This window comes from Chaetura pelagica, unplaced genomic scaffold, assembly GCF_000747805.2.
Source record: "Chaetura pelagica isolate M959 unplaced genomic scaffold, ChaPel_1.0 scaffold24, whole genome shotgun sequence".
Classification (NCBI taxonomy): domain Eukaryota; kingdom Metazoa; phylum Chordata; class Aves; order Apodiformes; family Apodidae; genus Chaetura; species Chaetura pelagica.
Window position 1 is genome coordinate 4,730,569 of NW_009953077.1, and position 22,864 is coordinate 4,753,432.

General features: G+C 43.6%; 1 protein-coding gene across 1 annotated transcript; it reads right to left on the minus strand.

Annotated features, from left to right (window-relative positions):
* Positions 1-23: 23 nt before the first annotated feature.
* On the minus strand, positions 24-21,678 carry HEMK1 (HemK methyltransferase family member 1). The gene is made up of 10 exons (XM_009996931.1): positions 21,418-21,678; positions 20,842-20,933; positions 19,197-19,290; positions 7,962-8,114; positions 5,786-5,850; positions 4,738-4,787; positions 3,270-3,375; positions 2,227-2,322; positions 388-501; positions 24-60 (listed from the first exon to the last, which is right to left on the minus strand). Exons 1-10 carry the CDS (start codon positions 21,676-21,678, stop codon positions 24-26), a joined length of 1,068 nt encoding a protein of 355 aa, XP_009995233.1.
* Positions 21,679-22,864: the final 1,186 nt, after the last annotated feature.

A 22,864-nucleotide genomic window follows, 5' to 3' on the forward strand; every position in this document is an offset into this window, starting at 1 on the left:
AAGATTTATTTCTGGTACAGCTGTCATCTGTTTTGCTTCTGGATGTGCAGAAACCTAGGCCTGGGGGAAAACGAATAACCAGAGCTTTAAGTCTTGCTAAGAAGAACATGCCCCTACCTCTATCATACAAAAGCAGAAACTTTCCAGTGGAGATAATCTCACCAGAGCAGCCTACCTCCACCAGAATTTCTGACTCAGAAAGACTTGCCAGGCTATCTCAGTATGTGAGAAGGTTGAGATACTTGAAGGGAGCCCCTCTTTTGTTAAAGACTGACTTCAGCTGTGGCCTCTCTGGATTTCATTCAATACATCAGCGTGCAGGGACTTAATCTACAAAGGACACAGACTTATACCTGAAGCAAAAATCTGAAGGTAAGAGAGACTTACTTGCCACAGAAGTCCCTATGAACGGCACAAAGGGCAAGTAGCAAGTTGGGGTGTGCCTGCAGCCAATCCTCCACCATAGCTGGGTGTCTGGAATCAACTTCCAGAAACACACTCCTGAAAGGACATATTTGGGAGTAGAAAGTGGTGAGATAATCACATTTAGGTTGCTAAACTGATAGAAATTACAGTCTGTCTTTCTGGACTAGCCTTATCAATACAGAAAATGAGAAGGTCAGCAAACACAATGCAATCCAATAACCCTAAATCAGATCATAGATGTCCATTTAAGATGCAGATCCCAGCTGCCTCCTTCAGGGGGAAAAAATGTTGATCTTGGAAGGAATTCTCAAAATACCCCTCTGTGTGAGAAGTTAAACCCTTGTATTAAGACATAAGGATCCTTCTGAACCCCAAGCAGATACCACTAATTCTGTCTTTCTGAGTCCCCTAAAGATTTAAGACCAGAATGAAGTATTATGATGAAAATGCATGAACACAGAGCACTGGATTGGAGTTCCTCTTTGTATAAGCAGGGTGATCATTAAGTCCCATAGTGAGAGTCATAAAGTACAAGTCAGAACACACATTTTTCACAGTAAATGTCTCCATAAATCAGTTATGAAAACATCAGCAGCATTGAGACCATACAGTCCTAGACAGAGGACTATACAAAGGAGAATGCAGCAGGGATCAGGGAACTAATCAGACAAGCTCAGTTAATGCACCAGGACAAGGCCTGGCCACTGAAGGGCTATTTCCATCCCTGCTGCAGCTGAGCTTTATGACACTGGCTCATTTCTGAGTCTCCACTCCCATGAGGTGGCAGAACCACCCAAGCTTACAGGCAGCATGGCAATGTAACTGGTTATGGCCTGTGACAGGGCAGCAAGATAAAACTTTAACAGGCAAAGAACAGAGGCCAAGCCCCAAGCATCTCCTGAGAATTCCTAAAACACCCAGACTGCATACTCCCATAAATCCACCAAATTAACTACAAGCTACGTGTGGGTCTAATTTCTGACCTTAAAAAACTTCCATTCTTCGATGGGGGCTCCACCTTATACCACAAGCAAAAAGGAAGGGAAAAAAACCCAATTCTAACAAACAGCCCCATGAGACCACTCTCTGTTGCTGGGAATGAATTCTGGTGCATGCAGTATGCCTCTCAATATTCCTGTTCCTCTTCTCAAACCAGCAGATTTTCAATTACCTCTCAATTTTCAACAGGTATGGGAATGCAGTGGCACAACAGACTTTTGGGTATCAGCATGTTGATCTTTAAGCACAAAATGGATCCCACATGATAGGAAATGCAATCAGTCTTGACTATTAACCAGGGAGAAATTCAACAGTTAAGAAATTATCCCAGCCTGATCTTTTTTCTCCTGGGATATTCAGCATTGTATCCTGGCACAATAAGCAAGTTCCCCTAATAAAAGGGTGGGAGGGAAGCAGAGATCTACATTGATTCTCACAGAGCTCTATATTGCTTCTCCTTCAAGCAGTTTTTCTGCTTAGAAAGCTTGATTTTCTTTTTAGAACTCTCCACTGCTCTCTTTTGTGTTCTTTTTCTTGCTGCTCTGACCTTTAAAGATTCTCACTTCACTAAAGACTATGAAGTTCCACCACTGGACAAGGAAGGCCCATATCCCTTTATTAACTGATTTCAAGCCAATTTTGATTATATACACGGGATTTTTAAAACTGCCATTATTAGCCAGGGCAGGACATTTTTTGCAACTGTTTTCTCTTTGTACGTTCCTGTATGAAAAGGAAACAGAACTTATAGAAGCAAATAGACAAAAGACATTAAATCCAAACACAGAACACAGTGCTTACCCAGAATCCTTCAGAAGAGAAGGAGCCAGAGTCAGGATTGTTTTGATTACTCTCATGCCATCATCTCCTCCATCCAGTGCACCAAGGTCCTCATAGCTGGAGTGTGGGAATAAGATGATGTTAGCAGCAACTCTCATGGCATGAGCCAGGCCCTTTAGGATGCACTGCCCCACACTGCATGGAGAAAGGTGCACCTAACACATCTGAAGTCAGTACTACTACAGAAGTTGACAGCACTCACAGCTTTTAGATAAAATACAGGAAATAAGAAGGCAGCTACCACTAGACTGAGAAACTCCATGTAGCACACAAGCAGTAAGCATCCCCTGAACTCTTCCTGAAAATCATGAGCCAACTGCAGCTGGCATCATGCAGTTCCAACACATAGACCTGTTCTCTCTGTGCTAGCTGGGCAGGGAGAGAGTGGGTTGTATAGCAGGGGCTCACTTGCTTTATTTCAGTTGTGCCAACAGCCAGCTTGCACTGTCTTCTAACCTAGCAGAGCAAATCAGCTCAACTTTCACATCTCATACAGGTGTGGGGGCAGGACTTTGTCCTGACATGCATGACTACCAATTCTGAGAAAGAACCAGCACACACAAAGTAGTTCCATATCCCAAAAGAGCTTATTCATGTTTGTGTGGGTTTATTTGCTTAAGACAAGTATTGAGATGAGAACAGGTGACAGCATTACCACCCAAGTATTTTTTCTACCACAAAAAGCTGCTCAGATTACTTATACTTCTTGTCATAAACTCACATAAATTATGGGAGGAAAAAAAAAAAAAGTCTAGAACAGTTTTGGATTGGAAACTTGATAATTTCAGTGTGAGTTTTTTCTATTTTTATAAATATTTAAAGTACTTTAATATTGTTTCAGATCTGTGAGCAGTTATCAAAGTAGCACTTTATTATTATATATCATATAAGCACACCTACCCTATCTATAAATATTCTACATTTGCATGTCTTGTGTGCAATTGTGTGTAGGATAAGGAAGCAGACAAAAACTTTTCTCCAAGTAGAAAAATCTATTTGATTACCGGAGGATTTCTGCATCCAAGGAAGCCATGTCTTCATGGAAGACATAGGGAGGGTTACTGACTATGAAGTCTAAGGGGCCCCAGCATAGCAGCTGCTTAGCAGAACCTGGAAAAGAAGAATCACAACGAGCTCTCAACCACAGCAATCTGCACTATAAACTCACTGTCAAAATCCTATCCAGGAAACTGCCTCTCCACATACAGGCCCATTTGTGTCTGGCTCTGCTTTTCTCTAACAAAATTTTATCCTATTTCTTTTTGGGATAGCTTGCTCACTCTCCCACCTTGAATACAAGAGCGACACAAAGCTAAGCACTGGCAAAGTATAATTTTTTTGTATCAACAGCTGTGCTTGACACCACATGTTACAGCAGAGGACCTTGATGCTCTGGAGTTCTGTGCCCATCTGAATCTTAAGCAACATCCAAAACATGAAAGAGCCCACAAAGATTTAAGTGGGAACATACCCTTCCTCTTATCAGAGGTCCTTCTGCAGCTCTGATGAGCAAAGGAGCTGGTCCCTGTCATCTGTATCAAACACCTAATGCCTTGTTCTTCTGCAGACAAGGTTCAGCTCATGGTGCTCATGCTGCTGTCTGGACTTGCATGTACCAGCCCTGAATCAGACACCACATAACTATGGGAGTGTGGCACTGTCTCCTGGCCAGCCTCTTAGCACAGGGCTTATCCATGCAGCTGCAATACCAACACAGCCCACATGGCTTTGGGACTGGAACTGTCTGGCTCACTGCTGCTTAGACCATGGGCAGCACAAATCCAGACCTGCAGACAGAAGACTGTGTAGACACAGCCCTGAGAGGCAGTGTAATGCAAAAAACAATAGTGTCACAAAGGTGCACTAATGATCTACAATGCCGGAGCTCCTGGCTCCATAGTTCCTGACTAAGAATTACCAGAACACGTATCGACCTAACTGGATAAGCCTCACCAAATGGCAGTTTTAACTGGTTTCAGCCTTGTCTGGGGAAGACAACAGGTATTGTTCCCTGGTTCAACCCATCTAAATTCAGATCAGTATGGCTGGGCACTTAATCTAAGATAAATATCTGGGCTCCCTCCAACATCAACGTAGAGGCAAGTACAGATGTTTATCTAAAGCATCCATGTCAGTATGGGATGAGTTACCCTCTGTATATATTTGTCTCTCCCTAGTAACATTAGAGAGCACCTGGACTACCAGCTCAGACACAACCTTTAGACACCCAAAACCAGGAATGATTCACCTTCTGATGTAGTCAGGGACTTCTCTCAGCTGATCATCTGGCCTGGAAGTCTCTGACAGGAAAATCTTCATTGGCTCACTTCTTACCGACCTTTTACTCTACTAACTTCAGCACCATCTCAACCGCTGCATCCCAAAGGGGCTCCCTGGCTGCCTCTCATGCCTGCCTCCCCCCACCAAAGTAAAAAGGGGGAAAATACAAAGGAAATTAGTGAAAATAGTTACCATATGAAACATCATGGTGGAGGATGTGAACCCTGTCTTGCAGTTGCAGCCTTTCCAGATGCAAGAACAGAAAGAAGAATGATTAGAAGGCATGTTTGTGTAGATTGATGAGCAACAAACTCTGTAAACAGATGATTAAACATCACACCTCTTATCTGATATACATATAATCCTACCCCATCAACTGCAGTTGACTTTCTCTCAATCTGCATGGGAAATTTAGGATCTGCTTTTTATCCATAAACAACATTCAAAGCAAAGAGCACACTGTACATCCATGCTGATTCCAAGGTGGGACTGCTGTGCACATAAAACCTATATATATCAACCCTTGCCATACATACACAGTACTCCCTCTCCTTGCTGCACATAAACTGTCTTGGTCTAGTGACGGTTGCACTAGGTGACTTTAAAAAAAAAGTCACTTCCAACACAAACTATTCTGTGATTCAGCAGCTCTAAAGACCCACACACAGCACAGGTGTTGTGCAAACAGCACGGGACCCAGCAGCACCATTGTCACCAACCTAGGACTGCAAGGAGGATGCTGAGGGATATCATGCTAGCACATCAGAGTGAAGGTGCTATTTGAGTGTGCAGGCTTATAACTAGAGGAGCAATGGCAGAAACAAGCACAGCAATAATGATAGGAGGAGCCAGAGAGAGAAAGATTCAGGCTATACTTGTCCTTAACCTCCACATTCTTACTGCCTGCTGCTTTCAGCTTCCCAAGTTCACAGAAAGGGATAAGAGTAGTTACCATGAACCACTTCAAAAAGCCTTGAAAGACAAACAGTATTTAAGTACTACTGTTTTATTTAGGCTGCTGTATTTCAAAGCACATTCACAAGTCACAAGAAAAAACACCCTGGTAAATATCAGCTTTTTTTTTTTCTTTTCTGAATTTAGGAGCTCAACCTAGGGAAACTAGGGAAATATTCCCTGGTTTCCAGCGATGATAAACACGAACCACATGCCCAAATATTGAGCACGCTTGGTCTTTCTCAAGCCGAAATTTACACAAAATCGGTAAGAGACAAGCTTGTACCTATGTGCATTCTCCCTGGTGAGATCCACAGCAGCCTTCTCTTTATCCACAGCTACCACCCGGCTCTGGAACAGAAAAAAAACAACAAACAAGTGTTACAAAATCAAGGTTCCTGAGCAGACATACTCTGCCAAAAGGGACATCCAAGATATGAACTGACAATTTGCTGTTCACTCTTGGCTCCTGAAAGGGATAGCCCATGAAGAATGCATCTCAGGGCACTGACGGGATCACAAGTCACTTCCAGTAAGACAGCTAACGTGACAGAAGGCACTCTGCAACACTGCCAGCAGCCTACCAAAATAGACTGGCTTCTGACCCAACCAAAGAAGCTGACAACAATGGAGTCCCACTGACTCACATCACCTGATATGTTCATAGCTCCTAGTACTGTCAGACTCAACACACTGGCTAGTCTGGGGTACACACAGCTTCTCTCTAATCTGGACAGCTTCTGGGGTCCCAAGCTTCTCTCTAATCTGGACAGAATCCCTGCCAGCATTAACACAACCACTTGCACAGAGGTTCTGGCCTTTTCTATCTGTTATGCAGACACTTTTTGCCTAGTTACTCCACTACAGTCCTCACACCACGTTCACTGCATATAGACAGTGTGTACTTGACTGTGTGTCAAGTATTTGAAAGTACGCCAGTGTAATGTTAAGAGACAGGCCTACACAGAGATCTGTCTGACCTTCCGTTCCACCTTAGGAAAAGCACAGGCAAAAGCCTAACTTGTTTTTGATTTGCCTAATGTTTTTTTTTAAACACAGATGTATGTGTATTTACATGGAGCAAGTATGCTCAAATAAAGTACTTTGCATTTGGACATGGTGGTGTCATCAGTCATCATTCCAAGGGGGGCCTAATTTCACAGCCTGAGAGCAGCACACACACACAAAGGTGAGACTTAAGGTGAAGGGACAGCTGAATCCAAAAGTGAGAAGTTGCTGTTGTTTTCTCAATACCCTAGTGCCAAATTCTGCCTCAAACACTGAAGAAAAGATCACAGACTGTATGTACACTCTTGGCTGTCAGTGTGGCTTCCACTAACTCTCATCAGTCAAGGCACTTTGTGTCAGTAAGCTGGGAAAGGACTGTTAGCTCTTTAACTTAGCAGGCAAGGAAAAGAGCAGGACATTCAGCTCAGGAAGTCAGAGTAATTATACTTTGAAGACATAAAGCTCCAGTATTAACCTTACCATGTCACCAGGAGGAGGAACACAGGCATCAACCTCTAATTCTTACACACCAAGTCTTATGTTTCTACAAAAGGAGGGGCTGGCCACAGCAGTTCTCATGAGGAATGGGCTGATGTGCAGTTCTGAGCAATAGGGAGTAATTTTCCCTTAACCACATGTGACAGCATATTGGATTCATTTCTCTTCCTGTAAGATTCAGCTTGACAGGGTGCTGGCCCATCTCATTTAAAGTAATAATAATTACCTAGAAAGGTTGAACCAGATGATCCTTGAGGTCCCTTCCTACCTGGCATTCTATTATTCTATGATTCTCCTTCTGTTTACCGACAGGATCTCACTGAGCATGTTACATGCCACATTAATCAGGGGCAGGGGCTTTGGTTACCGATCTCGGACCCTTTTCTGGTCTCACTAAGTACAAAAGATGTGGGTTGTTATTAGGAAACAAAAGACTTTGAAAAAAATGGCTCAGCAGTAGTGGCAGTATGACATTTACCCCAAGCACTGACACTTCTGTGGTAATCCCTCTCCCTTTATTCCTTTAGTCTTCAGTCTTCTAGAGACAAGATCTTTTGATTCACAGCAAGGTGATTTGTAGAGATGACTGCCTCATACATTCAAGTAACAGAGTGTGTGCCCACACTTCAGTCCCTCTTGTCCACAACCCAGAATATTAGCTAAAATCAACACCCATCAGTGCTTCAAGGTAAAGTGATTAATAGTGAGCTGTGACAGCTGAAGAATAAGCTTCCATTCTGACTCTGTCTTCACTACTGCAGATAGCTGGAGAAAGCAATTTTTAAATATCCCTTTTACTTAGCATGAATTTATAGTGCCTGATTGTCAGAAACCTTAGCTGCTGAAGTCCCATAAAAGCAAAGAATTTTTCTATTAAATCCCTATGAAGACTAGTCGAGTGGCATCATCCTCTAACATGGGCACCTATTGTATCATGAGCACTGAAAAAAACTCACCTGTGGCAGTCTGAACAGCAGACTCAGAGAAATTGCTCCAGAGCCACAGCCAACCTCCAGGATCACAGGATGAGGGTCAGGAACTGGGAAGCAAAGTCCTGAATTCTTCTCACATTTCTGAAATTCTTCTTCCACAATTAAAGAGACAAGATCCTAACAAAACAAAACAAACAATACAAGAACATTTCTAAGGGAGCTGTTTTGACTCACGCTTTTGTGGTCTGAGGACTGGAGTTTAAAATTCTTCACTTTGTAACCCAATGAAATGTATTTTTGTTCCTAATTTTTAAAACACAGATGGCAGTAATGGAAGTGACATGCCAGAAGTCACTTCAGCTCCATTTCCCCCACATAGTGGTTTGATTAGTAAACAAATCCTCAGGATACAGTTTCTCACAGATCCTCTGAAATCTTCTAGCACTGTAGGAAAAACAATAACCAAACAGCTGGAACACATTATCTTCTGCAACACTATTTTATTTACTACAAAATTCCAGCTTTCAGAATTTCTAAGCTTCAAAACTTCAGACTTTTACACTGTCTCAGTATGGTATGTAACCTGGAGGTAGAGGTACAGCTCCTAACAGCATCTAAACCAACAATCCAACCAGCAGATGAAAAGCAAAGGCAATGATTTTCTACATGATCCAAATGAGCAGCTGCCTGCATGGATGTCAGTTTGTGGAGTCCTACTATATTTTGTTGGTATAAAGTCACCTGGAAAAGATTTTCACCCGTGCTCTTGGATCTGTTGCATCTCTGTCATCGCTGCCTCCTCCCTCCCATCAATCTCCTCTTTTTTAAATCCCGTTGCAATTGCAAATAAAATCCAACACCCCAGGAAAAGTCTCAAAGACAGACAGTTTTAAGGTTTGTGAAAATGAGTGACTAGCTACAAGAGGAAACACACATGTGCCTCTCTCAGACTGCTGCTCAGAACTTCCTTTGCTATTCATTAAACTATTAGACAGATACCTTGTAAACACCTTAAGTGCCTTCAAATCAGCTTTTCTGAGCCTTTGCCATGTTCAACTTAGCTGTGTTGGCTTTGCTGCTTTTCCAGTAGCATGGCTCTGTCAATGATAGCCTTTTGGGAGGCCTTGGCTTCTCAGCTTCCTCCAGGATCCTTTTCACAGCCACAGCCTTTTGGGGCCTTCAGGGGCTTTTTAGCAACAAACACCTTAAACTGTCTGTTTTCTCTCAAATCTTCTGCAGTTATTGAGCTGCAAAAAGCCAGAGATACCCATGCCTTTGCTCATGAGATACTCAACGACAACAACGTTTGTGCTTGTCCAGACTGTGCCCTCTGCCTTCCACAGATTTCAGTGCTCCTCAGAGATGAGGTCTGCTGTGCTCATAACCAAAAGCTCATGAGGGTACAAGAAGCAGCCCACAGGCTGGAGTGCATCATTCTGAGAGGCCTCTCTCATTTCAGAGTTAAGTTTGGTGACTGATATCTAAGCTAGCCTCAGCCAGGTGTGAGAAGCCACACTGCAATGCCCTACCCTGGTTACCACACCATTACTGGCACTGCATTCAGAAGGGAATTTTTGTAACAGCCAGCAAAATCCTTGCTGCTGCTCTGGAATCCATTTCCTGGACAATTATGGAGGAAAACATTCTTACAGGTTCCCAAAAAGACTGTGGGAAACCATTAGAGGTCTACCAGCACTCAGATAACAACAGGAGGAAAAATAAGCACTTTACCCACTTTTGTGGAAAACAGCCTTTGCCTTCCAGCTAACAGCTCCAGATTAATCAGTCTGAAAACACTTCTGCAATGGAGGCTGCCAGAAACTAACCACAGCTGGTTTGGGGAAGCAGGTGCTGAGGATTCCAAGGCCACAGAAGAGTCACTCACAAAATTCTGCTCAGCCCTTAAATAACACTCTTTTAAATATCAGCCATTTCTGATCACTTGCAAATATTTCCAGGAAATCTCTACAGTAACTCAGAAGAACCATCTCTCTCCAGGGCTGATGACAGCGTAACACAAGTTACTGATTACAAATGTCCAAATGTAACTTCCATACAATAGAACCATTGTCAGCATTTATTAACTTCATTAAGGCTTAGCATTAGTAATTTCAACCTTGGCGTTTTAATAGAACTTCTACTTTACATGTTTCACAGTGAAAGTATTTTAAAGTGCTTGCCAAAGCTCCTATTTAAATATGCATTATTCCAGTTTTTACCACATGTATATTTAAAAAAGGGACGTTGGTATTAATTAGACTTGATATCCTACTTCCTGATTCCCTTACCTTGTCTTGGTTATTTCATACACTTCCTGCTGAGAAAAAGGCTAGTTGTCTCTGATACATGTGTTTATCATAATAGTTCAAATTTAAGAAACATTAAAAATAATGTGACAACTTAAAGAAACTACATCCTTTTCCAGACATTAGTATCTCACTACAATAAAAAAGTTAAATAATTATGAAAATTAATTATTTTATTAAATAATTTTGACTGGAAAGCAAAACAGGAAGTTTATTCTAACTGGCAACTCAGGAAAAAAAATTACAAGTACAGATTATTTGAAGGTGAATTAAGTTTGCAATGATGTATGTATTAAACGCAAGAAATAAAGACAAAATAGAATGCACTGGAATAAGATATTCTGCAATTCTGCATTATCTGGCTGTGATACCACAATCCTTTTCTTCACTTAAGAGCTCTCACATGAAAACCATATTGCCTCAACATTTGCAGAAGAATCAGAAAAACCCACCAACCACAGTACAGTGTATGTCCAGTTAGCCCACTGCCATTGCCACTATTTATCAGCAAGTTACACAAATTTGTTTTCAAATAGTATTATTCAGATTCTTCTTACTGTTTTTCATCTTTTAGCAAGTGATCCAGCCAAAGTCCATGCTTCTTTAAGCACAACATCATCTCCAAGATGTCACCACTGGAAATTGATCAATTGCAGCACTTTGCAGAATGCAACAGAACCACTTTCAAATCTCATTTCAGGGCATGAAGTGTTCTGGCCATGTATTACAGAGTAAATGAATTTTAAAACCTACAGGGAAAAATGCAGGACATCCTTGGGAGGGAGAAGAGCATCTGGTCCTGACTAGCAAAGGAGGAGCTTGCAAGGACTAGAAGAGACCTATTATCTGCGGCTTCTTATACAGGGGACACACACTCGCTCCCCATGCTACTTTATTTCCAGCACCCAGGTTCTCAAGCTTTTGTCTCTAAGCCAAGCCACTCACAGTCTGCTCACCTTGAAATTCCAGGAAGTCTTGCTTCACTGTCAGATTTGCCCTGAGTTCATACTGTCATTTATTTGGTTTTTTTCCCCCATTTTCTCTGTTGAGTGAAACAAACTCAAAACTCTGCAAACGCTCCCATGAGCCTCTGCCTCACCCTTCCACTCACAATTCCTGTTCCCTAACACCCCCCCAGTACACACTCATGTTCTGACAGGTTCTTGGTATTACCTTCCCCTCCCTGTAGTCAGGTCTCCAGTTCACTGTATTTCCTGGAACAGCAGCTGCACAAAGAAAGCCCAAGGACAGTGTCTGCCAGCACTGAAACCACAAGCTCCACGGCTGCACAGCTCCAACCAGCAGAGAGCGCAGGGTCAGGCAGCTTTTAGCACCAAGACAGTCAGGGGAAATAAGCAGAGTCTCACTGCTCAACAATGGCTACAGAGCTGTGGGGAAGTCCAGAGTTGAGGCAATTGTGCTACAGTCCAACAACAGTGAATGACCCCACTGATACTTCTGCTACTAAAAGTACAAGGCTAATAAAAACAGAAGGAAAGGAGGAACAGGAAAGGCAAGGGCTCCCTAGAAGCACCTTTTTTTCATGCTTCACATGCTCTGGGGAAAGCAGGGAAGACAAGGTTCCAGGGGCAGAAGCCAGGGTGGCAAGAGGCTCTGACTTCCCAGGCTAGCAAACAGGATGAGGAAAGCAAAAGACACATGAAAACCTGGGTAACCTCTCTGCTCTCGCACACTTCCTGGGAATGTTGTACTTATTTGCGTGCTTTCCAGAAACTTCTTTTCGCAGAATCCAGGACTTTCCATAGAGCCTGACGTGATATTAACCAAATCACCCCTCCCCTCCTGTTTGTCCACTTGGCTGCCAATCAGCACATGACAAAACACCAGGCAGCCAAGCTGAAACCTAACTCCATGGTAATAGCCATAGAAGATCACTGCCATGTACTCTCCCTACAGAACCAAGCCAGCCTAGTGCTCAGAGGGCAGACAGGCTACAGTGTTTATGTCCTGGGCTCTCCTGCCAGGCACCACAGCAGGAAAATCAGAATAATTTAGGTTGGAAAAGACCTTTAAGACCACGATGACCAACAGTTAACTTAGCAGTGCCAAGGCCACCACTAAGTCAAACATTTGCATCTCTTTTAAATCCCTCCAGGCATGGTGACTCAACCACTTCCCCAGGGCATGCTGCTCCAATGCTTGATAACCCTTTGGGTGAACAAATTTTTCTGAATATCTAGTCTAAACCACCCTTGATGCAACATGAGGCTACTTCCTTTCATTGTATTGCTTATTACTTCAGTGAAGAGACTAACCCCACCTTGGTACAACCTCCTTTCAGGTAGCTGTGGAAAGCACTAAGGGCTCCCCTCAGCGTCCTCTTCTCCAAGCTAAATATCCCCTGTTGCCTCAGCTGCTCCTTGTAAGATTTGTTCTCCAGACATTTCACCATGCCCTTCCTTGGATATGCTCCAGCACCTCAATGTCTTTCTTATAGTGAGGGGCTCAAAACTGACCCCAGGATTCAAAGTGTGACCTCACCAATGCCAAGTTCAGGGGAACAACCACTTCCCTTGCACAAGGTCCATGAAACTCCCCCTAGTAATTTATAGAAGCAAAGTACCATAATAACTCCAGAAGGAGCCAAGGATTCTTAGATACAAGCGGCTTTAGGCAGAAGCAATAACAGAAAAACAGGCAAAGGCATACCTACTACTGAGGAAGAGATTTGGCTCTCCTGTCACACAACAGAAGCTGTGACAGCACCCAGAAATTACTCAGTCAAAAGGCTGCAACTTTTGTAATCTGTGTATGCTACTGGCCAAGAAAAATTACCACAGTCATCACACGTAAACATAGCCGAGTCCAAGAGTGGTGAGAGGAGCGGGTTGAAGTCACTGTAAAATGGCTGTTTCTCAGGTCTCTAGCACAATCCTCCACCTAGACACAGCTCTCTGGAAACAAAGCATTTTCCTTCTCTGCAGGTACTGGTATTGATCATTGCCAGATACAGCATCTGCACATATGCACTGGTCTAGCTTGCTAATCCCTAGCTCTGATATTCCAGCTACTTGGATGTCTGAAAGAAGCTGGGGGGTAGGAAATGGAGGGGTTTTTTCCCTGTTTATGTGGGAATCCCATTGACCCCCATCCCTCCCACTGCAGCCATTCCACCATTTTTCTCCACTTCTAGTCCTACATGCTGCTCTAACAAGAGCTAAGCTACTCAGCTGAAACTCAAAGAAATAGGGGGAAAAATTTTCAGTCAGAAACAGGAGATTAAAAAGCTAAAGACTTCATAAGAGTCCTTTTACAGTCAAAAAAATAAGGCATTAACAACACAGATCTGTGAGAACATGTTAGGAAAGTCTATGTAAGTTAACCCAGAGAACAGGTTTGTGCATTACTTTAAAGGACAGCTCTTGCTTTCCCTGTCTTCCACACAGAATTTTAGCTTTAAGTTTACACATATTTTTTTTGGAAATCATCAGCTTTGAAGCGCAAGCACAGCCTTTTTTTTCCTTGCATAAGAAGCCATGAGAAACTACTGCCATTGTTCATGTTGGCCAGCCAGGAGCAATCCTGTTTCTTCCTCTATTTCCTCTTGAACACAAAATCTGTCCTGGGAAAACATCCTGTCCTGATTTTAAAGCAGCCAGCAATAGACCCCTGCTAAGCTGCTTCAGAAACTAATTACACTCCCTGTTAAAGATATGCACCTTTTCCTCTGGCCTGCATTTAAAGTGCTTGTTATACACTTGTCTGTGAAACCAAAGAGATTTGTTATCAAATTTCAGCTCCCTTTGCCAGGTAATTAACCCCTAAGCTTGTCTTTGATGAGCTAAACAGTCTTCCACAACAAGGCAGATTTTTCCAGGTGTTAATGCACCTACAGGTTCTTCTCCAAACCTAGTTTTCCATTTATTTCTCAGTCAGTAACATAACTGGACATAACATTTTTGCATCTATTGCACTTCTGCAGTACACAGAGTATTTTATCCTGCTACTTGTACCTGGCAATGCCCTGTTACCAGATGCAAAGATCACATTAGCTTGTGGGGCAGCTCGCTTGTGTGTGCTTGTGGTCAGCCCATGAGAGCCCCAAATTTTTCTTCAAGCTCTTCTAGCAGGGGAAGTCCCACAGCCACAAGCCAGCTTCTGTGTCACAGCCTGCTTTCAGGAAATACTGTTTTCCTCCAACATACTGATAAAGTATTAGCTATCCTAGGGGCAAAATCTGATCCATGTGAGGTCACAGTAGCAATGCTCCATCTTTAGCACATTTGCTTACAGCTACATTTTGACAGACAGCAGTTAATTTTTTATCTATTTAACAAATATTAGGGGACTGGAGCATCTTTCTTATGAGGCAGGGCTCAGAGACCTGGGTCAGTTTAGCCTGTTATTAGTACCTTAAGCTGTGTAGAAGATAGGGCACCACCATCCTTTTAATTTCCCAAATTGGGAAGGCAGTGACACAGACAAAGGCAGCCTTTCTTTGAAGGGACAACTGGTCAGAGGCAAAACCATTAAAAAAAAGCCAGTCTCCTGACTCGTGATCCATGGCTGTACCCTATCAGACAGTGTGACCTCTTGAACCTTCTGGAATGTAACCATCTGTGGCAATGAAATTAGGGAAATGAAAGGCCATTCTGCATCAAAAGCTTCCTTTCAGCACTGATTAAAACAGAAAATGTGTACACTGCTTTGACAGAAAGCACTGGAGAAAGGCCCCACTTTGCAATCTGTGTATCTGCGTATATATGTCAGGAAGCAAAAATCCTCCCCTTTCTGTGTGCTTGACCTTCTTGAAAGGTTAATGATTATGTTTAGCTAGAAGTAAGATTAAACTTCATGAAGGGTTTCTCTGAGCAAATAATTTCCTAAAGTGCTTTCGCAGAACACCCCAGCACAATTCCTGCCATTCAGCTGACAGACCCAAGTAAACAGCAATGGTTTCAGTGAATTGAGTGTGTTCTGGTGGGACAGAAACAATCTACCTTGGGAAACAAGTTAAAAGCTTAAAAATCATAGGTGGAAAAATAATTGACCAGGCAGTGAGAGGACTAAAAATTACAAACGCTACAAAGAGCACAAATGGTTTGTGTGTTATGCAGTTAAGAAGGGCTTTCCTGTTAAAGGAGCAGCAGCAGAGTCAAATAAAATACTTTTCTGACTTAAAATACAAAATGAGAAGGATTCCCTGTCAGATGATGCCATGGAGGCTAGACACAGAAAGACTCAAAAGAGGATTAAACAAATTAATGGAGAACAGATCCATTAGCGATTATAAAGCAGGATGGCCCTAAATCCAGCTTTGGCTAAGAACTGTCCTTAAATACTGACTGTCAAAAGAGGAGGGAGTCCTTCCGTACCTACCTTTTCCCTTGTAATTTTGCCTCCACCTTCCGTTATGAGCCCGATCATACAGAGCATATTGAGCTAGACAGACCAATATAACCTGATTAATTATTTTTTCTTCCTCTTAGAGGAGACTGTAGCCATGATCTTTTATGCATGACTACTAAAAAATGTTGAGCACGGCACACAATTGTAATTTCTTTCTCTAGTATGTCCCCCAAGCTAAACACACCTCCTCAACCTACAGTGTGCTTTCCCACCCCCTTGTAGGACAAGAAACTTCTTATAATGCAGCCACCACTACAAAGCAAAGGCTGAAAAAAATTATGTAGGGTGAGCTTGTGCTGAAATCGCAACAGGTCAAGGAGGTGTCACCAGAGGTCACCTGGGTAGCCTGAGGGTCAGAGGGGATGGTGGGACTGTAAAAATGCTCCCAAGCACAACTGGAGCTCTCCTCCCAGCAACCTTCCTTCAGGAAAAACAAAAAAAAGCAGTGACTGAAAATACAACCCTGCCCACACAGTAGGTGCAAGGAATAGCAGAAGACCATTTTTGTTTCCACTGAACAAATAAGCCCTAATTTGCTTTAAAACACAGCATCTGAGAGAGGAAGGGATCAGAAACATCAGAAATCCTGGAATAATTAACAGAAAATAGAGCCATCAGGAACTCGGGAGCCCAAGCCTGGAGTGCCCTCTAGGGGTAACACACCGGTGAGCCGCATAAGGCAAGCGACTGCCAGTCCTGGGCCAAACTACAGCTTTCCTTCACCAAGTCATGGCAGGCTTCATTTTAGCCTGTATTTGCCTGGACAAAAGGAATTACGTACCCACGTTTAGCAAGTTCTCCTTCTCTTTGTCCTGTTTTTCTGCTGATCCACAAGGCTGCTGCGATGGTAAAACAGCCCAAATTTTAGAAGGCCTTGCTTTAGGAAAAATACTTTCTTCATCAATACAGGGACTGAGCAATGTCGAGACAGGGTTTCGTTGACATTACAGTAATAATTGCATAACAAAGACAATTCATGAGACTGAGCTCACCCCTAAACTTTAGGCCAAACACCTCCTCACTGCAGAAGCCCGGCTCTGATGGTCACATAAGGAGAGCAGGCAGGACACTGGGTTCCACAAGCCCTTGCAAAAACCCAGTTAGTGCTTGAGGCAGCAAGTCCAAGCTTTTCTCAGAGACGGAAGGTGAGACTGAGGACTGCTTAACAAAACTCTCCTCCAACACAGTATGTCTCTGCTCACAGAAGTATCTATCAGCTTTGCATGCCAAGAAATTATGACAGAATGCAATCAGCTTTGTTATCCCACTCTCTGAGCATAAACAGGATCTGACAGTTCCCTAATTTTGGCTGCCTGTCCCCTCTGCATTCATATTCCCACGGAACAGAACGAAGCCACATGTGCTGAAAAATCATTCTATGTGCTGAAAAAATATTCCCAGAGGGAGCAAACAGGAGAGGACTCAGCTACCAGAGAGAACAAAACATACCACAAAGGGGCAAATTTCACTTGGGCAAAATTAAGCAGACAACTGAGCTTCTCTCTTTGCATGTGTCTCTGCAGGACGGAAACAATGCTAGTGGTTTCTGTTACACTGTGTTTGCCTTCAAGCCATTTCCAACATGTCTGGGAGCAAGAGTCATCACCCTTCTGTTGCAACTGTAAAACTGTGCATCATTAAGATGGCTCCTCTTCTTTTCGAATTTTGAATCAACAAGCAGAAGCATTTGCAGAAGCTACATAAATATAACTGGGAAGCAAATTCTGCAGCTGTTTGTGTATCTAACAAGTCCATTTAGGGAGCCACACTTACTCAGCCAAGGACAAGACCTCCCATGTGGCTTGTGTGTTCAGTCACAGGTAAGCAACTTAATTGTGGGATATCAATGTTGATAATGAACTGCTTCCTACAGAACAAGGATTATCTACAGATATCTGGTGAAAGGTTTCAGCATTATTTGCTTTAAGGATAAGAAAAATCCTAAACAGAAAGCAAGCAACAGATGCAATTAACTTTAATATTTTTAAAAGGAGATACTTAAACTGCAGTTTAAGTCATATGAATTCTGGAAGAATTACACTGAGGAAACAAAGCATAGAGAAACTCCAACCCAAGCCCACTGCACAAAGCTCTTGGTCAGAGATGACCAACCTCTCCTTCCTAGCAGAAGGATCTGGACACCAACTCACTTCGTGCAACAGGTTACGTACACACAGTACACAGCTCCTGCAATCAGCACATGCCTTAAGCAATGTCCTGCAAGGTGCTGCTGGATCTTGTCCCTGCTGTTTTCCTGTTCAAGTAACCTCTCCTGCACCACATCACAAGAAAACTCTTTAGTTGTCAACAGAGCTCCATTCCTGAGCTACCTTCATAAACTTCTGGCCTTCCATAATAAATGTGCTAAAAATGTGACTTCATAGTAAGTACCATAACACGTCAAACGAAGTTTTCCCAGAGACAAGGTTTGGGTTAAGCTGTTTATGCTAAATTTTGGCACCAGGGTACATTAAGTGGTTTCAAACACAGCATGTCACACAGCACTGCACTCCAGTTCGGGCCAGAAGAGATGCTTTTACCAAAATCATTCATGTGGGCACAATTAGCAGTGTCCTCAGGCATAAAGTCACCCTGGCTTCCACTTCACACAATAGGTTTTTGCTTGAAGCCTGGCACTGCATGGAAGGAATTAGAGCACAGCACTACAGGAAGCCTTGTCAGCAGATATTTTGACTTGGAGAACATGAAAGTTCTCCCTGGTTTTAATGCTAACATTGCATCCATGAGTGAATGGGGACTTAAGAAGTTTGAAACACTTCTTGAATCAACCACAGCAGAAATACTGTTGACAATGCAGGTGCTGGAGCGAGTCCACAGAAGGGCAACAAAGCTGGTGAAGGCTCTGGAGTGCAGGCCTTATGAGGAGTGTCTGAGGGCACTGGGGTTGTTTAGCCTGGAGAAAAGGAGGTTAAGGGGAGACCTCCTCAGTTCCTACAACAATGGTTGAGTGGTGGACTTGGCAGTATTGGGTTAATGGTTGGCCTCGATGACCTTAAAGGTCTTCTCCAGCCAAGATGATTTGATGATTCCATGTGAGGATGTCTAAGCGGTATTTGTACTGTTTCCCAGTAAATCGTCTAGTACCCTCTCATAGATTTCAGTAGCAATCTCTTCTTCAACAGGCACAATGGAAGCACAAACTGTCTTTGCCTTTTAATTTGTGTGTAATAAAAGGTGTCAGATGAGGGATTCTGCAGACTGCATCCTCTCTTTAGTAAGCTGCGACTTTCCTCATACATTCCCAATACTACCCCTTCCCCAGAAAAAGCAAAGTTGGTCCTCCCACCTCCAAAGCCCACCCAGACCTTGGCATCTCTTCTGACATTGTCAGTAAGGGACATTCTGTCTGAATGAGACTTTTTTTTTTTTTACCATGGACCCCTACTTATAGAGACCTGAGCAAAGGTTCTAGATCACCGGTTTAGAATCCCCCTCTAATAAAAGTGATCTGACCTCCTCATCACTACAACTTCATTATATAGATAAAAAACAATGCAATGATTGTGTTGTGCGATGTAACTCAGCTTCAAGCCCACCCTTGCCATGTTCCCCACGTTCATACCTCTGTTTCAGGACGAGGAATGAATACTGGGGGTCTCATCTTCAGAGTCAGGTCCTGAAAGTCCCACTCCCCAAGCACATACTGCACCGGCATTCTGTGACAGGCAAAAGCAAGTATGAACACTTCAGGATTACACTCTGTAACACAGAAAGGCTCTCAACACCCTGTTTATCCTGTTGCTAACCACATCACCCTACTGAGGGTGAGCACCTAGACACCCCAAAGGCTCTCAACTGCATGTGCACCCTAAAGGAGCTGTGGGAGCTCCATTCTCACAAAAGAGTTTGCCACCAAGCACTGGACCTGAGGAACTACAGGCCAGTCAGCCTCATCTTGATACTGGGCAAAGTGATGGAACAAGTACTCCTAGAGACTGTTTTTAAGCATTCTAAATAGAAGATGATGACTGGGAACAGTAAGCATGGGTTTCCAAAGGGGAAATCGTTCCTGACTGGTCTGACAGCCACTCGTGATGGTGGGTTACTCACTCCTCAGTGCGTGAGGAGAGGGTAATTAACACTGTTTCTCTCAGCTTTCCCAAGGGTTTTGATACTGTCATCATAATATCTTCATATAAAAGTTGATGAAATATAGACTAGATAAATGAAGTGAACAGAAAACTGACCAAACCAGCAGGCTCAGAGGACTGTGTTCAGTGACACAAAGTCCAGTTGAAGGCCAATCACTAGTCAGTACCCCCGAGGTCAACAGTGAGGCAAATACAGCATAATCTATTATCTGGATGAAGGAACACCTTTGGCATGTCTGCAGATGACAGAAAACTAGGAGGAGTGTTAAAAGACCAGATGGGTGTACTACTTTTCAGAGCTACCTCAGGAGGCTGGAGAAGTGGGCTGAAAGGAACCTCACCAAATTCAGGAGAGTGTAATGTAAAATCCTGTAAACTAGGGAGGAATAACACCATGCACCAGTACAGGCTGGGAGCCAATCACCTGGACAGCAGCCTTACAGAGTAGAATCTGGGGATTGGAGAGTGGGTAGGTTGACAATGAGCCAGCAATGTGCCCTTGCAAAAAAGAAGGCCAAGAAAAGAATGGCTTCCTGGGCTGCATTAGGCAGAGCATTGCCAAGAGGCTGAGGAAGGAGATTCTTCACCTCTATTCAGCACCAATAGGAAACATCTGGAGTGTTGGGTTCCCAGTACAGGAGAGACATGGACATACTGGAGTAAGTCCAACTAATGGCCATTAAGATGATTAAGGGATTGGAGTATCTGACATACAAGGAGAGCTGTGACACTTTAGCCTTGAGAAGGGAAGGATAGGGCTGAGGGGGCAAGGGAAGGAAATCTCATCTATAACCATTGGTGAGATGGACAGCCAAGGCTAAATTTTAAAGGCACAGAAGAGCTTAATGAAAATGTACCCAACTCAGACTCAGTCTTGCCAGCTTCCTGCTCCTCTGAAACATCCTTTAAACCCTCTTTGCTCCCAGGCAGTACAGAGAATCTGCTACTTGACAAGAAAAGCAAATATCCATCACTTGAGTCGCCATGAGAAACTGCCATGGCCCTGCTCCCTGACATGCCAGCTGCTGATGATCTTCCCCCTTCTCCCATTCTTCTGGCTGCATTAAGACTGAAGAAAAACCCACCAAAGGAATGACTGTAAGAGAATGCTCCTACCTTTCTAGTCGCTTGCTGCTCAACTGCTGGATTTGCTCCTGCTGCGCTGGTGTAAGCGGAGTGTGGAGGCTTTTGCAATTCAAACTCTGAAACTGAAGACAAGGTCACTTTAAAATCTGCCCACTTGTGCCACTTGAATGTCCTCTGCACCTTCCCAAGGGCATCTTCCAGGGAGACTCAGCATGCTGACAAACACACATGCCTGGGGCTGTTGGAAAAATGATTAGGAGAGCCTATTTGCATGTTTAAAAACAAATCTGTTCAACTGTTCTTCTGCTAGTTTTTGGGGCTCAGAAGAATCAGTGATATTAAGAATCATCCCACCAAGCAGGTCAGGATACAGTGTGGATGTATATGTCACATGCTACCTTTCACACTCTGCAAAAGAAAGCATTTAAGAGACCCCAAGTGTTCTACTGGCATTAATAACCTATGCATCATGCTATCTGCCATCTAAGGAAGGAAAAGTTAGTTATTCTATTTCCTACAAGTGAGATAAAAAGAAAGATAAGAGATTCAACAAGTGTTATAAAGTGAAAGGCGCATAGAGACCTTATTCTTTTCCTATTACTTAACTGTTTTTGCTCCCAGAACAAACGACACAATATATTCACTGGATTCTCGTGCTTCAGGTATCCCATTTGTCTCAAACACCTTCTGCCAGTAGTTGACTACATCAGTAGCAATCACAAGTCCAGGTCTTGCACTGCAGTTCTGCCTCCAAGATGACCAATTTGGACTGAGGATAGGACCTTTACTGTGACTGAATCCCACTGGCATGCACCGAGGTGAGAGACTCAACAACCTCCTGAGCAGTGGGTGGGTGAGGCATTTCATTATTGCAAATCAGTTCCTGGCTTCCACATGTGTTTCTTGTTGCCATCAGCTGATGGAGTCAGTGCAGACTCACAGAACACTTGGTGCTACCACAAGCAGCTGTGGTTAAGCACTAGCTGACCACGAACAGTGGATCCTCCTCAGGGCAGCATGGAAATGGCACTGGCTTGCAGCTCTTCTGGTCTAGAAAAGGAGACATGAGGACAGTCTGAATGCCTTGGGCTAGCAAATCACAGCTTCCCTTCTGAGATAATGCTGACTACTTGCCCTAATCTTGGCCCACAGGAACAAAACCAATCACTTACACCCTAAGAGTAACAAAAGGATTACCCCAGGAGAAGGCTTAGGTGACAGCTAACCAGCTCTGCCCCTGCCATCCATTTCTTATCAGCACTGCTCACCTCCCCAAGCCAGGGCTACCAGGAGGCCAGTCTGTGCCACAGCAGGGCAGAAGCAAGCATACCTACACACAGGCACAGCAATTCTACCTGTCCTTGGTCCCAGAAAGCCACAAACACACCAACCTTCAGCTCCAGCCCTTGGCTCTCCACCCCATGCCTGGGTAACCCTGGTTCCCTGCAGGAAGACCTTCACTTTCTCCTAGATTATTTATTTTATTCTTGTCTCTGTTCATAAACCACCAGTCCTACATTAGCAGATGTGCTCACAGAAGACCTTGACTTTGTGGGTCAAGGGTCTTCCACACTGTTACCATCCTGAGAGAGCAGACAACGGGCCAGAGCCAGGGCTGAGCTGCTCAGACCAGAGGAAGGAGAAAAGCAACAACTAGCAGGACACCTGAAAGATGCAAGGACCAGAAAAGGAAAGCCCTGCCAGAGGGAAGTCTCTTAAAGTGGAACACGCAGAGCCATACAGAGAAGGAAGAAAAACAAACAAGATGACTGCAGAAGACAAAACTTTACAAATAACTGCTGCATACCACACTTGGAACTGTGTGAGAAAAAGAGAACAATAACCCCACTCTCCTGCTGTGATCCATCAGAAATTAGGTCCCCTCTCCCTTCTGACTCACAGTCTATGGAGCCACTATGAGCTTCCCTGAGCTCTTATTCCCATTCCTCTAGCGATGACCACTTTTCATCACTGTCTCGGAGTGGCCACATCTTCCCTTCCCCCAGAAAACCATGACACAAACAACCAGCTCTGTGGTTCGGTCTATCTAATC

Coding starts and splice junctions, on each gene's coding strand:
- HEMK1 (XM_009996931.1), bottom strand. CDS start 21,678: ATGAAATGCCTCACCCACCCACTGCTCAGGAGGTTGTTGAGTCTCTCA. Junction 20,934..21,417: donor TTGTTCTGGGAGCAAAAACA/GTTAAGTAATAG, acceptor CCTTGTCTTCAG/TTTCAGAGTTTGAATTGCAA. Junction 61..387: donor CATAGGGACTTCTGTGGCAA/GTAAGTCTCTCT, acceptor GTTTTCCCCCAG/GCCTAGGTTTCTGCACATCC.